General features: G+C 43.2%; 1 protein-coding gene across 3 annotated transcripts; it reads right to left on the bottom strand.

The window, feature by feature from the left end:
* Positions 1 to 6,346: 6,346 nt before the first annotated feature.
* VDAC2 (voltage dependent anion channel 2) lies at positions 6,347 to 19,241 on the bottom strand. 3 transcript variants are annotated; one of them, XM_082486785.1, is made up of 10 exons: positions 19,102 to 19,219; positions 15,059 to 15,112; positions 14,824 to 14,895; positions 13,761 to 13,810; positions 11,337 to 11,489; positions 11,174 to 11,226; positions 10,551 to 10,778; positions 9,202 to 9,352; positions 8,248 to 8,305; positions 6,347 to 7,407 (listed from the first exon to the last, which is right to left on the bottom strand). In XM_082486785.1, the coding sequence occupies exons 3-10, from the start codon at positions 14,888 to 14,890 to the stop codon at positions 7,316 to 7,318; spliced, it is 852 nt and encodes a 283-aa protein (XP_082342911.1). In that variant the 5' UTR covers positions 14,891 to 14,895; positions 15,059 to 15,112; positions 19,102 to 19,219; the 3' UTR covers positions 6,347 to 7,315. The 3 variants fall into 3 exon arrangements, with proteins under 3 accessions (XP_082342911.1, XP_082342909.1, XP_082342910.1); XM_082486783.1 differs by lacking the exon at positions 15,059 to 15,112 and having other exon boundaries at positions 19,102 to 19,241; XM_082486784.1 differs by lacking the exon at positions 19,102 to 19,219 and having other exon boundaries at positions 15,059 to 15,542.
* Between the last annotated feature and the right edge of the window lie 1,548 nt (positions 19,242 to 20,789).

Genomic DNA, 20,789 nt, shown 5'->3' with positions numbered 1-20,789 from the left:
AACCCTGCCCCTCAGGTACCCATTTGCTGCTGTGCAGGCAGCTCAGCTCGCACAGGCAAGGCAGGCACATACCCACTTGCAACAAACACCAACACAGCCACACTCTGCTGTATGGCCAGTGTGCAGGGGCCAGGTGTGTCCCAACCCCACCAAACTAAGCACGTCTTACAGTGACACCACATTTTTAATTCAAGAAATCCCAGACAGAAATATGAGAGAAATCTCATTTCGGGAAGAAGAAACTGGATTAGCCCAACAAAAAATCCTTGCAAGACAGTGGGCTCATGCTTCCTGCAGAGCATCCCTCTCTGTGTTCAGTAGTGAGCGGTGCTTTGCCAAACACAGGGGGAACCAAGAGCAGCCACGTAACTCCCTGGCACTCCTCTTGTGATGGGGGTGTGCTGTGAGTTAGGAGGAGCTGTGCCTCTGAGAGAGGCTGCTATGAATGACGACAGTGGGACTGCATGGCACACCGCTCTACTACAGCTTCCCGCAAAAGAAAAGAAAATGGTAGGAAATGGGAGTTTGAGCCAGACTGTTTAGACAGCCCATGAGACGGAGAAATTTTGAAGCAGAAAGTGGGTTAGTTGGCTTAGCAGGAAGACCTACCAAGAGTCCAATATTTATGCACGCTCATGAACTCACCTTATGATGGGCACACTGAAGTTAAGCCAAGTGAGCTGCAGGCTATATGACTGGGCTGTAAACAATTTCAACACCATGCTGATGTACCCTAAATGCAGAGAGGACGTTTGCTAAAAAGCATTAGGTCTCACCTGAAAGCCTACCCGCCTTGCACCAGGGTGGAATGCTGTACCAGATTTCCCAAGGAACTCCAAAAAAAGTAAAACAAAAAAAAATATTTCCTCAAACACAGTGAGAGGACATCAGCCTTCTGGTACAGAGGCTGCAAGGCAAACCTACAGCCACACTAAATTACAGTACCCTGAAGAGGTATTTGTGAATTGCAGTTTACTTAAAAACATTTCGTAAAACATTGATTCCTGAAACACGAGATGTCTGTTCACGCTCACCTGGTGCTGTCTCTGCCAGCGAAGACTCTGTAGTTAGCAGTGTGGAGGGCGACCACCTTGGCTTGCCACATCCATGGGGATGTCCAGCAGAGCTGGTCCTGCTCAGCCCAACTGATGAAGTTCCCAGGTATGACAGCAAGCAGCTTGCATCCTACTGCAGTGAACACCACTACACCCTCCTCCGCTACAGACAGGCTTTTGCCCAGGCTAAAGGACATATATGGACCATCACCAGCAATATGCAAAGGCAGGAACACGCCCTGCTCCCCAAAGCATGTGCTGCCACTTAGAGAAATGAAAACAATTCCAGGTGACTCTCATCAATTATAACACACCCAATCCGCTCAACAAGGTAGCAAGGAAAAAAATCACTATAACTGTAAATTTGGCCCAATCCCTAGCTGGCAGTGCACCCATCCTCCCCCCCAGTAGCTCAGGGCCTCAATGCACCTGGCAAAGAGGTGTTTGCATTCTCTACTTGGGCAGGAAAACGAGGCCCCAAAGACCAACGAGGGTCCCCAAAAAGGAGAGCAGGCAGTGGGGAGCCCCAGGGCAGCATTGCTGGCTGCACGGTTCACTGCCCGGCACCATGGATGCACTGGTCTTCTGGTTTGGTCCAGGAAAGACAAATTTTGTACATTCATGAACAAAACAACCCAGAAAAAAGCTATCTCCACTCCCACCCTCAACTAGAATATCCTTTTTAACAGCCCCTCCGTGTGAAAGGGATGGTGGTGCAGTCGCTCCTCACGCCAGTGCTGACCACCCTACGACTGCTTCTGGTGGGAGGCCACTACCCAACAGCGCCAGCAGCTCGAGCAAGCCGAAGGGGACACGTGCTCCACCACAGCATCCCCATGGGACAGGTCCTGAGCAGACTTGCTGGGCTCTCTTCCATGCTCTAATTGCTTGATTGAGACTTAAATTAATTGCAAAGATGGTTGAAGAGGTTGTAAGCTATCTACACTGTGGTGGTGCGAGGTCCCTGGGCTGCAGCAGCACGCCCATGCTGCTGGCATGCCACATGGCCACCACAGGGTCGGTCCAGCCCCGCTGTGGTGCCTGGTGCCACCAGATATGGGAAGATCACGGATCAGGCAACATTTTGAGTCCTTCCCCTTTGCCTTGTTGCTTTCGGCGGCTGGTGTGCCCTCCTGTCAGCAAGCACTTCTCAAAGCTGAGGGTGGCCCGAACTTCGCTTTGGAAATGAAGGGATCTCAAGCCAACTGCAGGTTTATAGAAGAGTGTCGTGAGCAGAGCGGCAGCCGAGAAGATAACCTGCTTCGTTAATTAAATTTCATTTGGGTAGGGAGGGGATGCCCCCAGGGGCCAGCTGCCGGCAGGACCAAGCACTCCCTCAGAAGCCAACGCGCGCCGCTCGGTGCTCGCAGAGGCGGGGCTGGAGGGCACCCGGGTGCCCGCCTACGCAGGGGGTTTCCCCCCGTCTAATTTCCTCTCTCTAACTCAGAATCAGGCTCAGATGTACCTCAATTACTATTTCCCCCGGCCGGCGGGCTCGGGAGAGGGACCTGAGGGACACCCAGGCCCGCAGCTCTCCACAGCGGGCGGCGAGGGCACGAGCGGCCGCCAGATGGCGCCGTCGGCTCGCGGGCGGGCGCGCGGAGCGGAGCGGAGCGGAGCGGGGCGGGACGGTGAGCGCTCTCCCGGGCGGAGCGGCGGCGAGTTACAGTGACGCCCCTCCTACGGCAGAGCCCGCCCCGAGCCCCTTACCCACGGCACAGCCGAGCCCCAAACACAGCACGGCGAAAGGGACGAGGTCTTAACTGCAGGAGTTACAACGGCGCGGTTAAGGCGTGTTTTTAACACAGCCACCGCGGGCTCTGCCCTCCCCGCGGCGCCACGCCGGGCGCAGCCACAGCGCCCGTAACCCACGCCCACGCCACGGAGCACACCAGCACAGACCGGCAAGGTGTCTTGTAACAGCCACTTAGCGTTTTAGTGCTGGTAGGAGCACAGGCAAAATAAACAAAAAAGAAGGTACGGAGTTGCTAACAATGCAAAATCATTAAATAAAGTCATTAGTTCAGCATTAGGACCTTCCCCCGCACAGAACAGCCCCTGGAAACACCCACAAACCCTTGAAAGATTTCTGACGCGCGCACCAGGGTTAACTGGCTGTAACTGTAATACCTGTACCGCAGGTATTTCTGTGGCATGGATTTCGGCAGAAGATTCTCATTTAAAAACACATGCTGCAGTAAAGGTCAACTATTTGGAGCCGAGTGAGAGTGCATGTGCATGCCAGCTTTAAAGCTCTGTCAGCACCTTTCCCAACATCAGTAGATAAATATGAGTGTAGATGTGAACCAAACATCAGTGTATAACACCCCATGTTATCTAATAACATTTTTGTAAGTTTTACTTGCATATTATTCAAAAATGGCTGTGCATAAGAAGTTTACCTCTTTACACGATCACTAGTATCAGAGCTGCAGCTAAAGCAAACGATGCTGTGTTAGGTTCACAAAAATTAATTCAGCTGTTTATTGGTTTCTGTTTGACCCAGCAGCAGGTAGAAAGAACACCACAACAGGCAACTAAAAGGCAGGCCCAGGAACGATCACGAGAAGGAAAGCATCAGCAAAATACAATGAAGGCACACTACAATAATTGATATTATAATCTGTATTTTTATTCCAATTTCAGATCAGGAACAAAAATAATTCCACTGCAAAAGGAGGCTGACAAACATGATAAAACCGCTTGCGACAAATGTAGCCCTTTCATGTCACCCAAGAATCCAACCAGAAGTTTTCTGGGTGCTTTCATTTCCGCCAGTTCACAGGAAGCATTTGTACCTGCCGTTAAGACACTGCTGCCACAGGCGCGATCCAGTACGTGTCATTATTTGTGGCTTACCTTGCATAGAATTGCCTCTGTCTTTGCTGACTGGTGTGATAAGGAAGCAAGGACCTTTGACAGAAGCAGGGCTGAATCATCCACGCATGGGCTGTCTTCTGTTTGCTCAGTTCTACTTCTACAGAAGCGCAGTCCCCATAGATTTACATGCACCACTGTGCCCAGTAGACACACTGTTGCAGCAATAAGCCCAACACCAAAACAGGACATTAGAGGGCAGTATGCACACTCTATTACTACCTGGCTTCATCCCAGCTGAGCCAAGGGAAAGGTAAACACCTGTGCCCCAGCACTTGGGGGTGAAAGGTTTCCATGCCCATTCTAAAACCAAATTTCCAAACAAATTTCTTGGTTTTGAACGACTTGGTGTGCAAGAGGCAGACTGAAGAATATACCACACCAACCTCAACCATGCGAAGAGTACAAGGTTAATTGAAAAAAAATTTGGAGAATTTCTATGGCACAGCAAGAACATAAATGTTTGAGTCACTCAAGACAGTAACTTGCAAAATCCAGGGCGTCACAATGTCATGTGAAAGGATTTTTATTTACGAAAGCATGATTAAGTCTCCTTGCTGTATGCAGACGGACAACCCCTACTCCAGCCCTACCAAGCAGGAAGGTGATGTTACAGTTCACACAAACAAGATGCCCAGCCATGCTCAGGTCACTGGTTATCTCAAGTGGTTTTATTTTAGTCAGAATGACACCTGAGGAAAGGCTGGCTAGCACTGAAAGTTATCATTAAGGCTTTTTACATGTTTACATTTAAACTACCAATATTCCTTACCACAAAACTCCAATTACACCACCAGCTTGTGTAACACACTTAAAAAGAAAGTTTCAAAGTCATTTTTATAAGCCTCACTTGTGAGATGTCAAGAGATAGACACCAAACTTCCTTTTCATGGTCAAAATAGTGATTTATGAGAGACTACGTTAGAAAAAACTCTTTTTCACACTTGTGTCTACTACTGCAGAGCCCTTTTCTTCCTCCAGTTGCCCATCAGCATTATAACAAGTGAAACTGCCTAAGATTTAAAGGCTGAGGACTAGTGAAGTGATGCACATGAAAAAAGAGTAAAATGAACAGGTTCAAGCTTTCCATTACTAATTTGTACGAAGAGTGGAAGAGAAACTCTACAGTATCTGCTTTTATTTCACTTGCCCATTTTGTGACCTCAAGAAGAACAGCTAGAGGTGAGCAGGTAGTGAAGCAAGGGTTAGAGTAGTCATTAGTCATTTAAAAAGAAAAAAAAAAAAAATGAAAAACAAACCACACACAAAACAAAAACACAAAATACCACCACCACAAAAAAAAAAAAAAAGTGTCAGACCACTGCAGTCCTATCAAAAGCTTCCCAAAACCAGAAACATCAGTGTTGTAGCAATACCGGTTTAAGGATGCAAATAAGGCATTGTTCATAAGCAAAAGACAGTCCTTTATCTGTCCAGGTGCTACAGCTGGATGATGTATACAGGTGTACACAGCATTTATTTTTTTCCAGAAGCAGCCTGGACACACTTCATGAGGCACCAACGATGGTTATACTAAAAAGAGAACCCGTACTAAAATTCAAATATCTGGCCACATGGTCTCTAGCTTTAAGTGGTCGAGCACATAACACCACTTCCAACTAAAAATACAGTTTATGAATGTTAACATGCAGTAATGAATAACAATTTCCTCAGAAAAGGGCATTTAGTGACACAGCAGTAAAGGTATTCCAAAGCACAAATGCTGCCAAGCCTTCTCTTTATCATGTAACAAAACTAGTCAGATACACGAGCAAGCATGCTCTACAGCCAGAGCTGGAAGCTTAAGCCCTGCTCTATCTTCTGCGAAGAAGGTGGCTCAGCTATTCCACAGCTAAAGCCTAAACTCAGGCAGCAACAGAGTACTTAACTCAAGAATTTGAGTATGAGGGCAACAATGCAGGATGGAACAAGACCTCGAGCAAATCACCAGGACTTTTATGGGGGTTAAGTCTAATCCAGCATGAACTGAACACAGCTTGCAAACCAGAGATAAAGCTTCCTGATCGTAAGCTAGCCACCTGCCCTATAAAGGAAGCTGCGTGAACTACAGACTGCAAGACTAAGTATCAAGATACAATCTCTCATAGCTGAGAAGGGTAAGTAGGCTCCAGGCGCTCCCCTGAACTCAGTAAGCCCCCATTCCTTAACGTAAGCACTGTAACTACACGTATTTAACATATTCCACATCAAAAGCATTCACAGCTAGTTGTTTGACCTTAAGGGATGTTATGTTCACAGACCGAATAACTCACTCGTACTTCTATTACCTCTTAATTCTATCCTGGAAAAACATGAGAGTTTTTCCATTATTCCACATTTCTGGACTTAAAATGGATATCCGCCAAGATTTATTAGTCAAAGGGAAAGCAAAATCGGATGCATTTTCCTCCAGCTCCATTTAAAATTAAGCCTTTATTTCAGTCATTTTAAGCAGAAACCTCTCACAGCAGTTGGGATAAGCAGGCTGTTGTACCATTATACTGTTACATTCAGTTGCAGAGACGTCTCACTTCATACAAATATAAGCAAAAGGTGTGTTTGTGGTGAGATTTTTCACCCCTTGGGCAAAGCATCAAGGAGCAGTTCTTAAATGTCTCAGTGTGCCAAGTACATCATTCTGCACTCTTTGCATGAGGAGGTCAACTAGTAATGCAGTAAATCTTGCCTGTGGAACACAGGGGAGGTAAACCGTTATGTCATGACAAATCTTACCTGACAGAAACGGACATTCAACTTGCTTGAGGAATCCAACTGTTCGGTGAAAACCATCTGTACTCAATGTTGTCATGGGTGGGGGTCCTTAATTGCACAAAGGTATAGAGCACTACTTCTTGAATTAAGCTAAAAGTTAAAACTAACTAAGCACTACCCTCATATCTTAATTCTTAAAATATCTGAGGCACAAGTATGTGTGTGTACTTGTTTTATTCATAATTTGTCTTGGGATACCAAATGTATTTCTACTTAAGGTGATTTAACAAAATCGTTGACCTCATTTCAAAACATCCACTGATCCATTTTTCATTCAATGGTAATATCAAATGTTAAAAGGAACATAAAAACAAACATGCACACAATTGTACAGTTTTCATAAATGTCTATTTCATTATTTGTGGGTAGCGCATTAAACAGTTAAATACATTTAAATAATGTTTAAGTGACTGCACTAATGCAGAATTTCAACTAGATGGGTAACCAATTTAACTAGAAACCAGCTAACAAGTAACTGTCTAAATACTTCAAATACAGCTCTTGTTCTAGGTCATCCTTCTTGGAAAAAAAAGCCTGCTGGTCACATTGGAAATACATTTTAAGGCCAAATTCTTCTGATATCCCTTCTCTGCAGCAGTTTCTTCACCTTTTTAAGCCTCCAATTCCAGGCCAAGACCAAGTTTATGGCCACCAGCATTGATGCTCTTTCCATCTATCAGGGCAGACAGTGTAAGTTTCACACCTGTAAGATTTTTAAAGAGCATGTTTACAACATACAATCAGAGTAGCATTCATGCAACTCGATCTCCATCACTACACGTCCCCACTATAACTCTTTTTTTATTTCACTACTTTCCTCTAAGGATTTCTACAGAAGAATCCATTTACCCATGAAATCTACTGAAAATTAGCCATGTGAATCAAGCTAGATGTTTTTTGTAAATACGATTTTAAAAAGTGGATATAGAAATTCTCTAGTGGGTAAGTACACAAGAGCTCTCCATTTCCACATTAAGGTGTGCAAGGAAGAACAAAAATTATGCATAAAAAGATAGACACTTGTACCAAGGAAGGGATGGAATGAAACTATGATCTTTACTGGTTTTCAAATAAGGAACTAACCAATGGTAATATAGCATTAACAGGTGCTTTCATATTTAAACAGAACAATTAAAGTTCTGGAGGTTTTTTACTAAGCATGAAGAGCAGGAGTGTGTTCTTTTGACAATTAATGATCATTTCAAGACCTGCTACCATTCAATAAGGTATAACGGGAGAAAGCAATGCTAAGAAAAGACTGCTTTGCAGAGCCTAAAACTAAGCTATCAAACACAACACAGTCTACTACTACACAAATCAATGAGGAATGTGATGCAGAAATACCATTAGATGCAGTGGAATTTGTCTGGTTTAGTAAAGGTTTGATGTGCAACATAAGCTACTGTAAAACATCTACTTTGCCTTCAAGACAAAGGTATTCAGAATAAGGGAAACAGTTGCATATAAACGCATAAATTTCAAAGATTTTCTCTGTGATGCACAAAAGACACATATGCGACATAATTCACGTGATAACCCTTACCTGGCCTCAGGGTCTGGGTGTAACCCACTCCAACTAGACTAGAATTGTTCACTTTTGCCTGAAAAAAAAAAAACCAAGACAAAAACAACTGAAGTGTTGTAACTGATTCGTTCATTTTTATCATTCACAAACTAGAATAACTATGGCAACGTCCCCATTATCAACTTAACCAAGTTTTACTTGTTCTTTCTCTGCTTACTGGATTCTCTCTTCCCAGCTATGCCCGTGCCCCGCAACTTACAGCTGAAGAAGTAACGTATTTAAGAGCAGACAGAATGTAATGGCAGGGAGAACTGCTACAGGAATGTAGTCTGGCAGGTGAACTTCCCCACTTCCCCCTTTTCAGAAGGCCATAGCAATTTACCACCACAGACTCCCAAAACAAACCACTTCAGAAGAATCCCACACGTTCATATTACTACAAAAGAATTAGTATCTTGCAGGTCCAATCAGTCAAGCAGCAAACATTTCATATCATCATAAACACTGTGAAAAACTATTTATCTCACTTTAGAATCATCCTATAGAGGAAGTGATGCAATAATCCAGGTTCAATTCTAATTGTATAACGTACAGAAAACTCTTCTGCATATCACCTTTAACCAGTATCATCGGAGTTCTTACCATGAGAACGTGGCAGAGCCCCCCAAAAAATGGTTTTAAAAAATTATGTCAACTTACAGAATTAGACATGAAGGGTGTTTTTCAATTTTTTTAATTTTAATAAATACATTAAGTCCTCCAAAGCAGCACATTTGACAGATTCTAAAAGAGACTTTCCTACATTCAACATTACAGAATTTAAATACTGCTGTTACAACTGTCTGGATTGCAAGAGTAATTTGTACAAAACTTCCTGACCTACTGCTTTCTTTTGCACTAATAACACAAATTCACAGAAACTGTAAAATACACTGTGCTCAGCATAACTCTTTTGGTTAGAGTCATACTTACAGAGATAGAAGCAGTAGAATCCAACTTGTATTTAGCCGCAATACCAAAGCGAGTGCTGTTGCTACCTGCTGTCCAAGCCAGGTTTACAGCAGTTTCAAGATTGTCACTCACTTTCTGGTAAATTGACCCACCAAATTCTGAACCATCATTGCTGCACAAAGTAAGAAAAAAGTTAGTTTCCTGTATTTAAATAACACCAACATTTTTTTTTTTTTTTTTAACTACTACAAATTTTTCTTCAAATAAGGATTCCAAAAGTTTGAGTTGTTTCACATTTTTCAACAGGAGAAGGGGAGATGAACAAAGGCTTCAGGGCAAAATTAAAATGCAATTAAGTCATGGGGAAAAAAAAAAAAGTAGTATTTCAGAGTGCTACAGCACATTCTCACACTAATGTGAATGTACTTAAATGTAATTCCAGATCACATCCTTACAAAACTAGAAGATAAATGTTAGTAGTTAGGCAATGGGCATTCTCAATACTACAATTATTGAATACATATGATATTCCTAAAGAATTATATGACCTTTTTAAAAACCTGTCACAGGGTTTGACATTAGTGAACTGAAATGGAATTCTTACTATAAAATGTTTTATAGCTTCCTCTCATATCCCTCAACTTCCATAAACCCAGACACAATCCCTATCCCCCCCCTCCAAAAGGGCAAACTTCTACCTCAGAAACCAACTTAGTTATTTCTGAACTAAATGCACTAGAACAATGCCAATTTTTATTAACTTAAATTGAAAACACCATTTTCTTCAGTAGGGTTTGATGAGTGTGCTCTGAAGAACATTTAAGATCTAAAGGCAGCAACTCTGAAGTTCATAAACAAGGTATCTTACACTTGTTTAGTTACACTCTAAGTGTTTCATGCACTCTTCATTCCAGACAGGCAAGAAGATGAAACTACTCATGAAGTCCAAAAAGCAAAGCTCTAGTCTTGCTCCAGAGACTACTACTGGCCTACTTAACCAGCGCTATGGTAATTACTACCTCTAACAAATCTACTGCCCTTAAATTATAGTCAGATGGAATTCAACATAATAGGAAAGCTGGAAAAAGCATTATCATCAGCTCTGCTTAACTGAACTACTGAACTTCTAATTTGGATGTACTTCAGTATTTGGTTAAGTTGGAGAATACATTATGCTGCTAGCACTAACAAGCCACTGGTATTTACTGTTTTGAAAAAGAGAGATACAAAGTAACATTTATCATTTATTTAGAGTTTCCTATTGAAAAATGCACTCCACTTAAAGGCCTTGCAAGCATTTGTATTCTGACTAGAAGAAAAAGTAGAGAAAACTTGCTTCTGTAAACCTTAACACAATTTTCAGTACTTACACATTAGTGTGCAGTTGGAAGTCTCCAGTCTTGTAACCCACAGAGAAGTTATTTCTTGTTAATTTTGATTTGGCACTATCAAAAGTCATCTGATAACCAGCAAGCCAGCCTTCATAACCAAAGACAGCTGAACCATGGATTGCAGGTCCAGCAAAATCAAAGTCAACATCACAGCCTAGGTTTAGGCACTCACGTTTATAAGCTGACTTAATTTTACCACTTTTCTTTCTGAAACAGAAAAACAGTTATCTTAAAACAAGGCAATGAACTGCAAAATTTGAGCAATATGACTCTACATGATGTACCTAAACGCCATGCACATGCATACCCTAGATTGGGCCAAAGCGCAGGGCATTTTGTCATGAATGCAGAGGCATTTTCATGACTCCTGCAATCTTCCAAGTAATTCCACCCCAGAAAATAAGCAAAAAGGGCTGTTGTGAAATGTCCAATACCAACCCTGTAGAATAAGATGGGATGCTAAAGAGTAGAAGCCTTTAGCATTGGGATTTGCTAAATCAATAGCAAACCAAAGACCTCTGTCAATACAACAGACCAGATGAACATTTACTGACCATGGGTGTTACTGCCCTAAATAAGGTAAAAAGGTTAACAATTCTTACCCTGTATTTGGTGAGAAAGTTGTATCAAATGTCAACTTCAAACCTTTGGCAATCTAATTGAAGAGGAAGAAGATAAGATAAAGCTATAAATTCAGCTCTGCTAGTTAGGTAAAACAAATAAACACTCTCATTATCCGAGAGTATCTATATCCTAATCTATTACCTGATCTTCAATTGCAATTTCTGTTCCCAGAGTGTTATCTGTGTTCCATTTTTCTGTGAAAGTCAGCCCATACTCAGCCCACTTGTATTTGGTCTCCAAGCTTCCATTCACTTTTCCAGTGTCTGTGTTCGATGAACCAGATGTTGTGAATTCCTAAAAAGGACAGTGTCCAGATTATACAGAAGATACATGTGATCCCGAAAGCATTACACAGTGCCAAAAGAGAGAAGACTTTTCTTCAGCAAACACTAAGATCTTGTTATTCTTGTCTAACAGTGTTAAACTTGTAGCAAACTCATGGGGAGAGAAGGGGGAACAACACAAGAACTGGACGATTCACGCCCACAGGGAGGCCTCCCCCAACACCCCATGTCAACTGCAGTGTTTCTGCCACTATTACAAAACGTACAGGTTTGCAACATAACTTAGAAGCAAGATAGTAGTTACTCCTTAAAAGCAGAAACAAGTTCTTGAAATATAAAGTCAAGTCTGATACTCCTAATGAGCAAATCAAAAATCAAACAAAGAGCCAAGAACGCTACAAGGCACATAATGCAATTCCAGTAAAATTCTTTAAGTATCATATATGTACTTTCATTATTCCAGTCAACCACTTCCAAAGATAAATTATGTACAGCTGTAAAATGTCATTGAATGCCATCATTTTTCATATTGGAGGTGGTTTGGTTTTTTGTTTGGTTTGGGGGTTTTGCTGCTTCTTAAGAGAGTTATCAGTCTAACCAATACAGCAGCCTTTCACACAAGCCATAGACACACGTGTTCTTACAGACATCTATAAAATTCCTATCCCCTTGACACTTTGGTTTAATGATACCCAGGAAGAACGCTCATGTTTGAATTGTGAGCTAAGGCAACAGTCTGATTCTAGATTCTATGCTTCTGGTAGAGTCTTACTTGGAATTCTTGAAAGTATTTAGAAGTTGGCAATATCACTCACATCTCCTTATTAAACTAAGTAGTACCTCAGGTCTCTCACTATTTGGAGTCTCACAAAGAACAGAATGAGTCATTTCTGTGTACCACTATTCAGAAACTAAAGGCAATACCTAGTAGAAGTAGAAGTCTGTTTTGCAAATACATGTTAAGGAGCTTGTTCCACTGTAATATTGCCCTCATGGTTTAAAAAGTTTATTATTTCAACTTTTTAAAACATATAAATCAAAGTTTTGATCTTTGACTTCCTCCATGCACAGTATTATTTTCAAATAGAGTCCTCACACTCACTCACCCCAGAAGGAAACACGGATTTGAAGTCACAAGTCCTTAAGCATTCGTATTCTCACAGCCCAAGACCTACTGCACATGGCAAGAGCGCATGAGACTGTTGTTTAATGGTGGCTGATCAAATTTAACCATGGCCAAGACATTTACTTGGATTATGTTAGCGAACGACTAAACCATTCACACAGTTGCATAATTCTAGTAAGGTCTATTTCTTGGCAAGTGACAGGGACTACACAACTTCAAGTGCAAATTCAGCTTTAACTTCATGCTTTGTGTTATTCCTACTGCACAGGGTATATGTGACTGCAACCACTGTGGTAACAGCTTCAGAAGCAGCAAATTATTACATTATCTCTTATCTCTGCTTTCAAATATCTGCAGTACATACATGTCAGCACTTTTTCCTCCTGGGAGGGATGGCTTATAACTGATATGGGATTCACATGAGGGCTTGGATTTTTCAGAGTTTTACCAGTATTACTGGTAGTCCTCGAAAGAAAAAAGGTACAATAAGAACAACTACATCTAACGGGGCTCCTGCAAACTGTGCTTCAGTTGGGACACAAACTTCTAGAAAAAACACAGCCTATAACCCACACACCTTGTTTCTAACAGTCAGTTACACTGTTAGAGCTTCCAGTTATGAAAAAAAACAAACCTATCTCTGTATCTTGCAAAGTCTGCTCTAGAAATAGATAAAAGTTACAGGAGGCACTGCTTGCGTGACCAAGACGTCTTGCATGGAACATTACTGCAACACTTCAATACCTTTAAAGAGGAGCCAAAGATTCAGCGTGCTAATTCACTGTCAGCTACTTCACACAAGCATTAAGATGCCAGACATTTCCACCAAATACAAATAGTATCACAAAGCACTTTAGAAATGAATTGTGTACTATGATTGATATATAAAAATACTTCAAAAACGTGTCAGCTATATGTTCACCTTCAGATATAAGACGAGGCACAATAAACCTTTTTATTTTACAAAGATTACTAAACAGTGTAATACCCTTGTTACATTAAGAATAATATCAAATCTTCTGAAATTATTTTACACCCAAATTATCATTCATATAACCTATAAACTACTTAACAGCATCTAGAAGGTGTCCTTTCTAATTAAATATCAGAAGATAGCCGAAAAAAACATAATGAATAAAAGGTACTTAAACTCACCACTCCACTTGCAGATTTTGTTTTCACATCCAGTTTCACCAAACCAAAACCTTAACAAATAGAAGTCAAAGTTACACCAGTAGGCTTTAACTAAAACCACGTACATTCTCCAAGTTAGTCTTCCAAGCAGCCTCAGCAGTGTGCCACGTACATACATATATAAAAACAACCACAGACTGACTTCAGTAACACTCAAATTTTAGACACCACAGTGGGTAGAGGAGACCACTCTCGAAGAAGCCAGGAGTGGGGAGTAGCCTCTCAGTTGTACATTGTACTTTTAACTACCAAACGCTGACTTCCAAGGGTAAACTTAATGACAGACAAAACCCATTCTTTTCTGTTCCCGGGATTGACTTTGTCATCATTGCCACTTGAAGAGCTATCCCAATGCATAAAATTCATCTCTCGGCACCAAGAAGAAATATCTCAAAGTAAAAAACCATAAAAGTGAAGTCACTGGGAAATACATAGCCATTGGAACTGTAATACAAGTAGGTTTTAAAGGAGTGTCAATTCATATTTTTACCCTTAGAGATGAGCAACAGCCTTGGTGAAAAAGCCCCCACATGCAATCCCAAAGACCAGAAAGAAAGAGCACTGTAACAAAGCAGAATTAAACTATGCAACTGCCTGGTATTAAAGCATTTTAAAATGTTGAACAATTCTTTATCCCACTAGCTATTCCTCTTTGTATTCCAAAAAAGGCTACAATGTTACAGTGGTATATATTCCTTTCTGTATCAATAAATGTGGCATAGACAGACTGGCAAACAAAGTGTACTCCTAAGTTAAATTACATTTGATGCTTACATTCCTGCATATTTGTAAACCTCTGACATTTATGTGGCTAAAGCAGTAAGATTTAAGAGACTTCACATCAAAACAGCCCACAGAAAGCCTCCAATGATCTGTTAGTTGATGGTAACGATACAAAAAACCCCACACCTTCCCCCTCCCCAGAAAACAGAGGCATTTGAGCATTCAATTTTATATAGAGGCTTAAAAGGTAACTAATTGCTGCACCACAATCACCATGGTTTATAGAAGGTACTATTCTTACCATATCCTTTATTGAAGATATCTCTGGCAGATTTGCCAAGGTCTACGTATGATGGAGGAATCGCCATTGGAGCTGAAAGGTAACAGGCTAATTAATAGGGAACCTTTCACCAATGCACACGCACAAAAAAATGCTAACACAACTCTTTAAAGATACTCTTTAAGGCAGATTTATACATGAAGGCAATTAACAGACAGATGGCTCAAACAATTACAGTATTCTGTGAAACACCTACAGATTTTCAGTGATGGTCACGGTGAACACTGACTATTTTCTTGGCTTCAGTAATCTGTTTGTAGAGAAAGAGGCATTACAAGACCACCCAGTTCTTAATTTTTCAAGCAGATTTCTCCATACATCCTTAATTACCAAAAACCAACTAACAGCTCATGTTTCTAGAGTTGGTAGTTACCACCAAAAACCAGGGAAATGGAAATCTGAAAAACTACAATGCAGACAGTTATTTCCTGAAGTTCCACAAAATCAAATTTGACAGATGCTTAAGAAAATTACCTGAAAGGGCATACGAGATTTTATTTTCAAAATGTAAAAATAGCGCATATCTGTTTTGCAACATCATTTGCCTCGTATTTTAAATGGTAGACATACAATTTTAAAAGGAACATCTAATGCCACTAACTAGCAATCAGTCTGATGAATTTTTTTTCCCCCTGATAACATACACGAGTTTAAGTTTGAGGGGTTGTCTTGTTAGTCTAAAACAAACATGTAGTAGGAGTGCTGGGTCAGTGAGAAAAGCTCTCTTTAAGAAGTCCCTTTCTCAGACAGGGAGCCTCTGGCAATCTCACTGTTAAAGAACCTGTCATTCAAGACGAGTTATGACCCAGCCTCCCTGGCCTGATGGATAGATACCAGCCTCAGGTCTCAGAGAGGCCTGTACGGTTCTCCTCCCTGTGAAGATAGACTCTATCTACAACCTCCTTCAGTGACTGTTCCCCATGATTTCAATAGATAGCAAAAGGCCACTGTTACAGAGGCACTGTATTTTAAAGTTTTAAAATACAGAAAACAGAGCATATTTCAAGAGTTAACTTCTCCCATGCTGTGAAAGGGGGAAAGGGGGGGGGGGGGGGGGGTGGGTGTGACGGGAACTAACTAAATAAACACAATAAAAAGGCTAAACACATGCAAACAGAAATACTCTCTTATCTTTTCAAAGTGATTGGTCACATTTGTTTTGCACAGAAAGTCAGCTTAACATAAGTGTGCTGGGTTTTTGTTGTTTGGGGTTTTTTTTCGCTGAAGTAAATGGAAAAAATATCTTCAGAACCTCAAAAATAACAAGGGCAGAACTCTCACATTGTCTTTCAATTGAAAGTAGAAAATATTACTTTCATTTTTACACAATACTTTTAACCAATATTTAAGTTTTCAACACCTGGGTAATTGCTCATCTTCTGCAGACCTCTGCAAGATCCTGTATTCAATAATACAGGATTCAATAAAAGGTGGGGTTCCCCCCCACCTTCCCCCACAAAGAAGTTTATTTCCATCTTTTCATGGCCTTATCTACATAAAGGGAAAACTTTCCTGGAACATCTGATTCAGAATAATTTCCTCTAGAGCATCAATCCACTAAACACACTGTTGTTTCAGAATAGTATCAACTTTAAAAAAAAAAAAAAAACCACACCAAAACCTGATTACACCTACCATATATAGCCTAATTGTATGAACTGCTACTATTTAAAAAAAAAAAAACATTTTAGCAAGCAATGGTAACACACAAGACTTTCTTATCTTTCTACAATTTCTCTTGCAGTTTTCCAGAGTACCTTACTCCACCGCCCTAAGCCATAAGAAAACTTCAACCTCCTCTGAGCAAAAACAATTACATTCAGTTTAAATAAAAATAAAGAACCCCACACCCTTATTTAGTAAGGAGTACTAAACTCTACAACCAGATCACTATAGCAAGACAACCACTGCTTGCTCAAGGATATTAAACAATTCTGGTTTTCCATAAAGTTAAAGTAAACTGCCTCTTAACAAAAAACAAACAAACAAACAAACAAGACATGAAAATTACTTAGAGCATTTCAAGCTTAAAAAGGCTTAACCCAAGTTCAAGTCCATAACAAATAACATAAGTCTTGAGAAAAGAAAATTCTATATCAGAACAGATACTAATCCTGGTGACAAGACATTCAATTATTCCTATTATTTATTCAATAAAGAGAAGCAGGTATTGGACCAAAATACACAATAGCGTGGGAATGCTTCTAAATTTCTGCTGTACAGCAATTGTACAACTCATTAGCAGTTTAAAATTTAGAGAAGGTTTAGCTATGTATTTTTCCTCTAATGGATAGGTTTCACTTCTAACTAGCATCTTCAGAAGAATAATTATTTCTAGTTTTAAAGTTTTATACTAGCCTTTAGCATAGACATGCTTTTACAGTGTAATAAACAAGCTTTTAGATTTTGTTTTCAATGCTTCCAATCTGACTAGACAACCATTACAGACAAGAGATTTATGCTAAGCAGTAACGTCCTGAGAAGTTAACAAACTGGTATCTGTGCCTAAATTCAAAGGATTACTTTTTTAAGAGGATGTTGCCATTTTATCTGGCCTAGTTAAGCATCCTTCCCATTGCAAGGAAGCTAACCAGTATTTGTCAGACATTGCAGCCTACAGATGTAAGCTTTCTGATAAAAAGTTAAAACAGAGTACAACTGTCACACTACTGTTCTAATTCTACACTAACAGGGATGGAGGAAGACATAAGGGAAAACCAAGAGTTAATTTGAGGTATACTAAATACCTGGTAAGTCAGTGCCATCATCAGAATGCTCATTAAATGAAAACAGGGCCCCAAAAAAATTATTCCTGTGTCCTCCAACATTGGCAAGTTAACTAGGTTTGCAAATTCTTATAGTCAGAAATAATTTTCTTCAACCTTATTTTGAAGTGTCTTTCACTTAAAAACTACTAATTAGAAGTGCCTAAAATATGAGTACCATGTAACAAGAGGTTTGCTGTGAAAGCAACTATCAGACAATCTTATTCCTCATTTAAAAACCACAGAATCTACTTGAATCAAGTGGGACCTCTATCTGTTCTTTGTTTAATGTCACCCTAAAAAAAAATTAATTAATCTGTTACTCAAGAGCCACAAACATGCTTTCTTCTTCTGTAAAAAGAAAAAGTAATAATCACAAGAACAGAAAAATGCATTAATGTTATCAGAATTACTACATCAGAATTTCTTCGAGGTAATATTTCAAAACTCTCTCACAACCTGTCATTAAAGGAATGCCAAGGACTTCTATACAGATTTCTAACAATTTTAAGATCTTGGGATATTGAAGATCAGGCTGGAGGCTAAATCAGGCTACAATAATAGTAAAAAAAAGCCGTAAGTACTCATGCAATTAAAAAAAATGGCAGTAACTACACTGAAATTGTATTCCAGTAACTGAAATAACAACAAAGAAATTTCTATTATTCAAAAAAAACTTTGTTAAAATACAGTGGACGCACCACTGACCTTTAGGCTTATACGAAAAGCTGAAAAAAAATTAAATAAGCAAACCACCTCGTTACCCTTTCTCCAGCTCTCTCCCTACTTACATCGCCGAGGTGGACACGCTAGCCTAGTAGCCATGGCTAGGCCAATTTAGAGACTCTACAGAGAAGGGAAGGAAAATTAAACACCTGAAAACGAACCGCGTGCTCAGAAACCGAAAGCGGGGGTAAAGCAGAGCCTTCCAGAAGAGAAGGGCACCGAGAGGGAGAAGGGGGTGCGGGAAGGCAGGCCGAGCCGAGCCAGGCCGAGCCGAGCCGGGCCGGGCCGCGCGGGCGGCACACCCTCCCGGGCAAGGCCCGCCGCTCCCGCCAGGCCCGCCGCCAGGGCCAGCGGCGCCCGCTGCCGCCGCAAGGTGAACTCCTCCGCGCGGCCATCTTGGGCATCCCGGCCTGACCCCCGCCCGCCGCCCTTTATGTAACCGCCGCCCGGCCCGCCCCGGCCCCGCACGCCGAGGAAGGCGCAGCGCCTGCGGAGGCCACTGGGTGGTGGGGGGGAAGCAACGCGTGAGGAGAACCCTACCACCACAATCATCACCACCGCTCCCCGTCCCGGCCGCCCCCGCCCCGCCGTTTTCCGGAGCGCTGGGGAAGGCGCCCCCAGCCCCGCCGCCCCCGACCCCACGCGGCCCCTAGCGCCGTTCGCCACCCCTCCGCCCGCTCGCACAGGGGGCGAGCCCCGCCCGCCCCTCCTCTGCCCCCGCGAGGCCGGTCGCGGCCCGGGCCGGCACCTGGCTAGCGCGGGAGGGCGGCGAGGCCGGGCGGAGCGGGACCGGGGGCGCGGGCGGGTCTCGCCGTGAGGAGGCCGCGCTGCTGCAGCCGCTGGCACTGGAGGGCGAAGTGAAGGAGACACCGATCCGCCCGCCCGCCCGCCGCCGCCGCGCAGGACCCCAACGAGCCGGGGCCGCCCCTCCCGCTGCCTTCCCCGCCCGTCGCACCGCGCCGCCGCCCGGCCGGCAGAAGACGACGCCGAGCGGAGCCCAGAGTCGCGGGAGGGCGAGAGACGCCGCGCCCCTGAGCAAGGAGCCGTGCGGGGGCGCCGCGGGCCGGCAGGCGCTCGGAGGGGCAGCCCCGGCGGCGGAGAGGGGTCCTGCGGGCGGGCGGAGCCTACGCTGGCGGGCGGGGCCGCCCGGCGGGGGAGGGTGGGAGCGGCTGCGCCGGGCGTTCCGCGGGGTGGGAGGGTGAAGCCTGCTGAGGGGCGGTGGAGGCCTTAGGGTGCTGTCCTTCTGAGAGAGCGGAGCTGGCTAGCGACAGAAAGGGTGAGGGGAGCCCAGCGCTGCCGGGGGTGGGGGCGGTGGGGCAGAGGGCGCCGCAGGTACCGGCTCTTCAGCGGCCCGGTGGCGGCCACGCCCAAGGAGCGCCTCTCCTGAGAGGAGTTAAGTATATGGACATCTTTCCCTGCGTTGGGACGGGAGGCCGAAGTGCGGCTCTGGGCAGTGCTCACAGGAGAATCCATGCCCAGGGCCACTGCCCTTCCCGAGAAACTGCTCATCTTCCTTCCAGGGCCCACCTGCCTCCAGCCTCGGGGCACCGACTTGTGAAGTCCTTCACCTAGGGACAGCCACGGAGGCCAGCTCTGCAGCCAGCTAAGGTGGCTCCGGTGGCGTTTGCCCGGAGGGCGCGTGTCGGAGGTTGTCCTTGCCCCTCGCCGCCGCCAAGGCCCCTTCCCCACAGCGGCCAGCCGTTGCAGAGCACAGGAGTGGTGGCACACTGCCCGGCATCCCTCCACAGGGGTGTTTGCCCTTGCTCTCACGCTTCCCACAAGTCTTTGAAACTCTGAACACGTTACACACCTAGCATAAACGCTCCGGTTGCTACCCCACAACCTACAGACATACAGCAGCATCCAGTAACGCAGCTGTCCCATAGCTGATCTGGCAGGTCGTACTCTGCCTAACGAGGGTTGCTACCTCTGCCAGTCTCCAGTTGCCTAAGCTTCACCCACCAGAAGACCCCCCACACACCCCCCACAACAGAAGACAGCATGTCTCAGGGCAAAAGAAGCAATAACCCTCAGAAAGCTTTCTTAGATAGTGCTGTCCTGATCATAAATAGGACCTCTTGGAGAAAACAGCCAAAACGAGTGTTGTGCAGCAGTCACTGCGCAGCTCTGCGGCAGGAATCACTGAGTCATCAGTGCAGCCCATTGCTAGGCCGAGCAACTGCAGGGGAGGCATTTCTGGAATTCATAGTTCTCCCCTGCCCACTTGGAGGCATTTTGATCATGTCATAATCGAGAAAGTAAAAATTATTTACAAATACAAATTGCATTTGCATAGTACAAAATATATATATTATCATCCAATGCTACCAATTTACCAGACCACGTGGTACAACAGTAATTTTCCAGCTTATTAAAAAGACAGCAGATTAGCAGCAAGGCCCAACATAATGTCAGTCAGCGCCTGCTAGTTATATC

Source organism: Vanellus vanellus (assembly GCF_965231255.1).
Source record: "Vanellus vanellus genome assembly, chromosome: 7".
Lineage (NCBI taxonomy): Eukaryota > Metazoa > Chordata > Aves > Charadriiformes > Charadriidae > Vanellus > Vanellus vanellus.
Note: the sequence above shows the minus strand (reverse complement) of the source record. Positions and strands in the feature narration are given on the sequence as shown.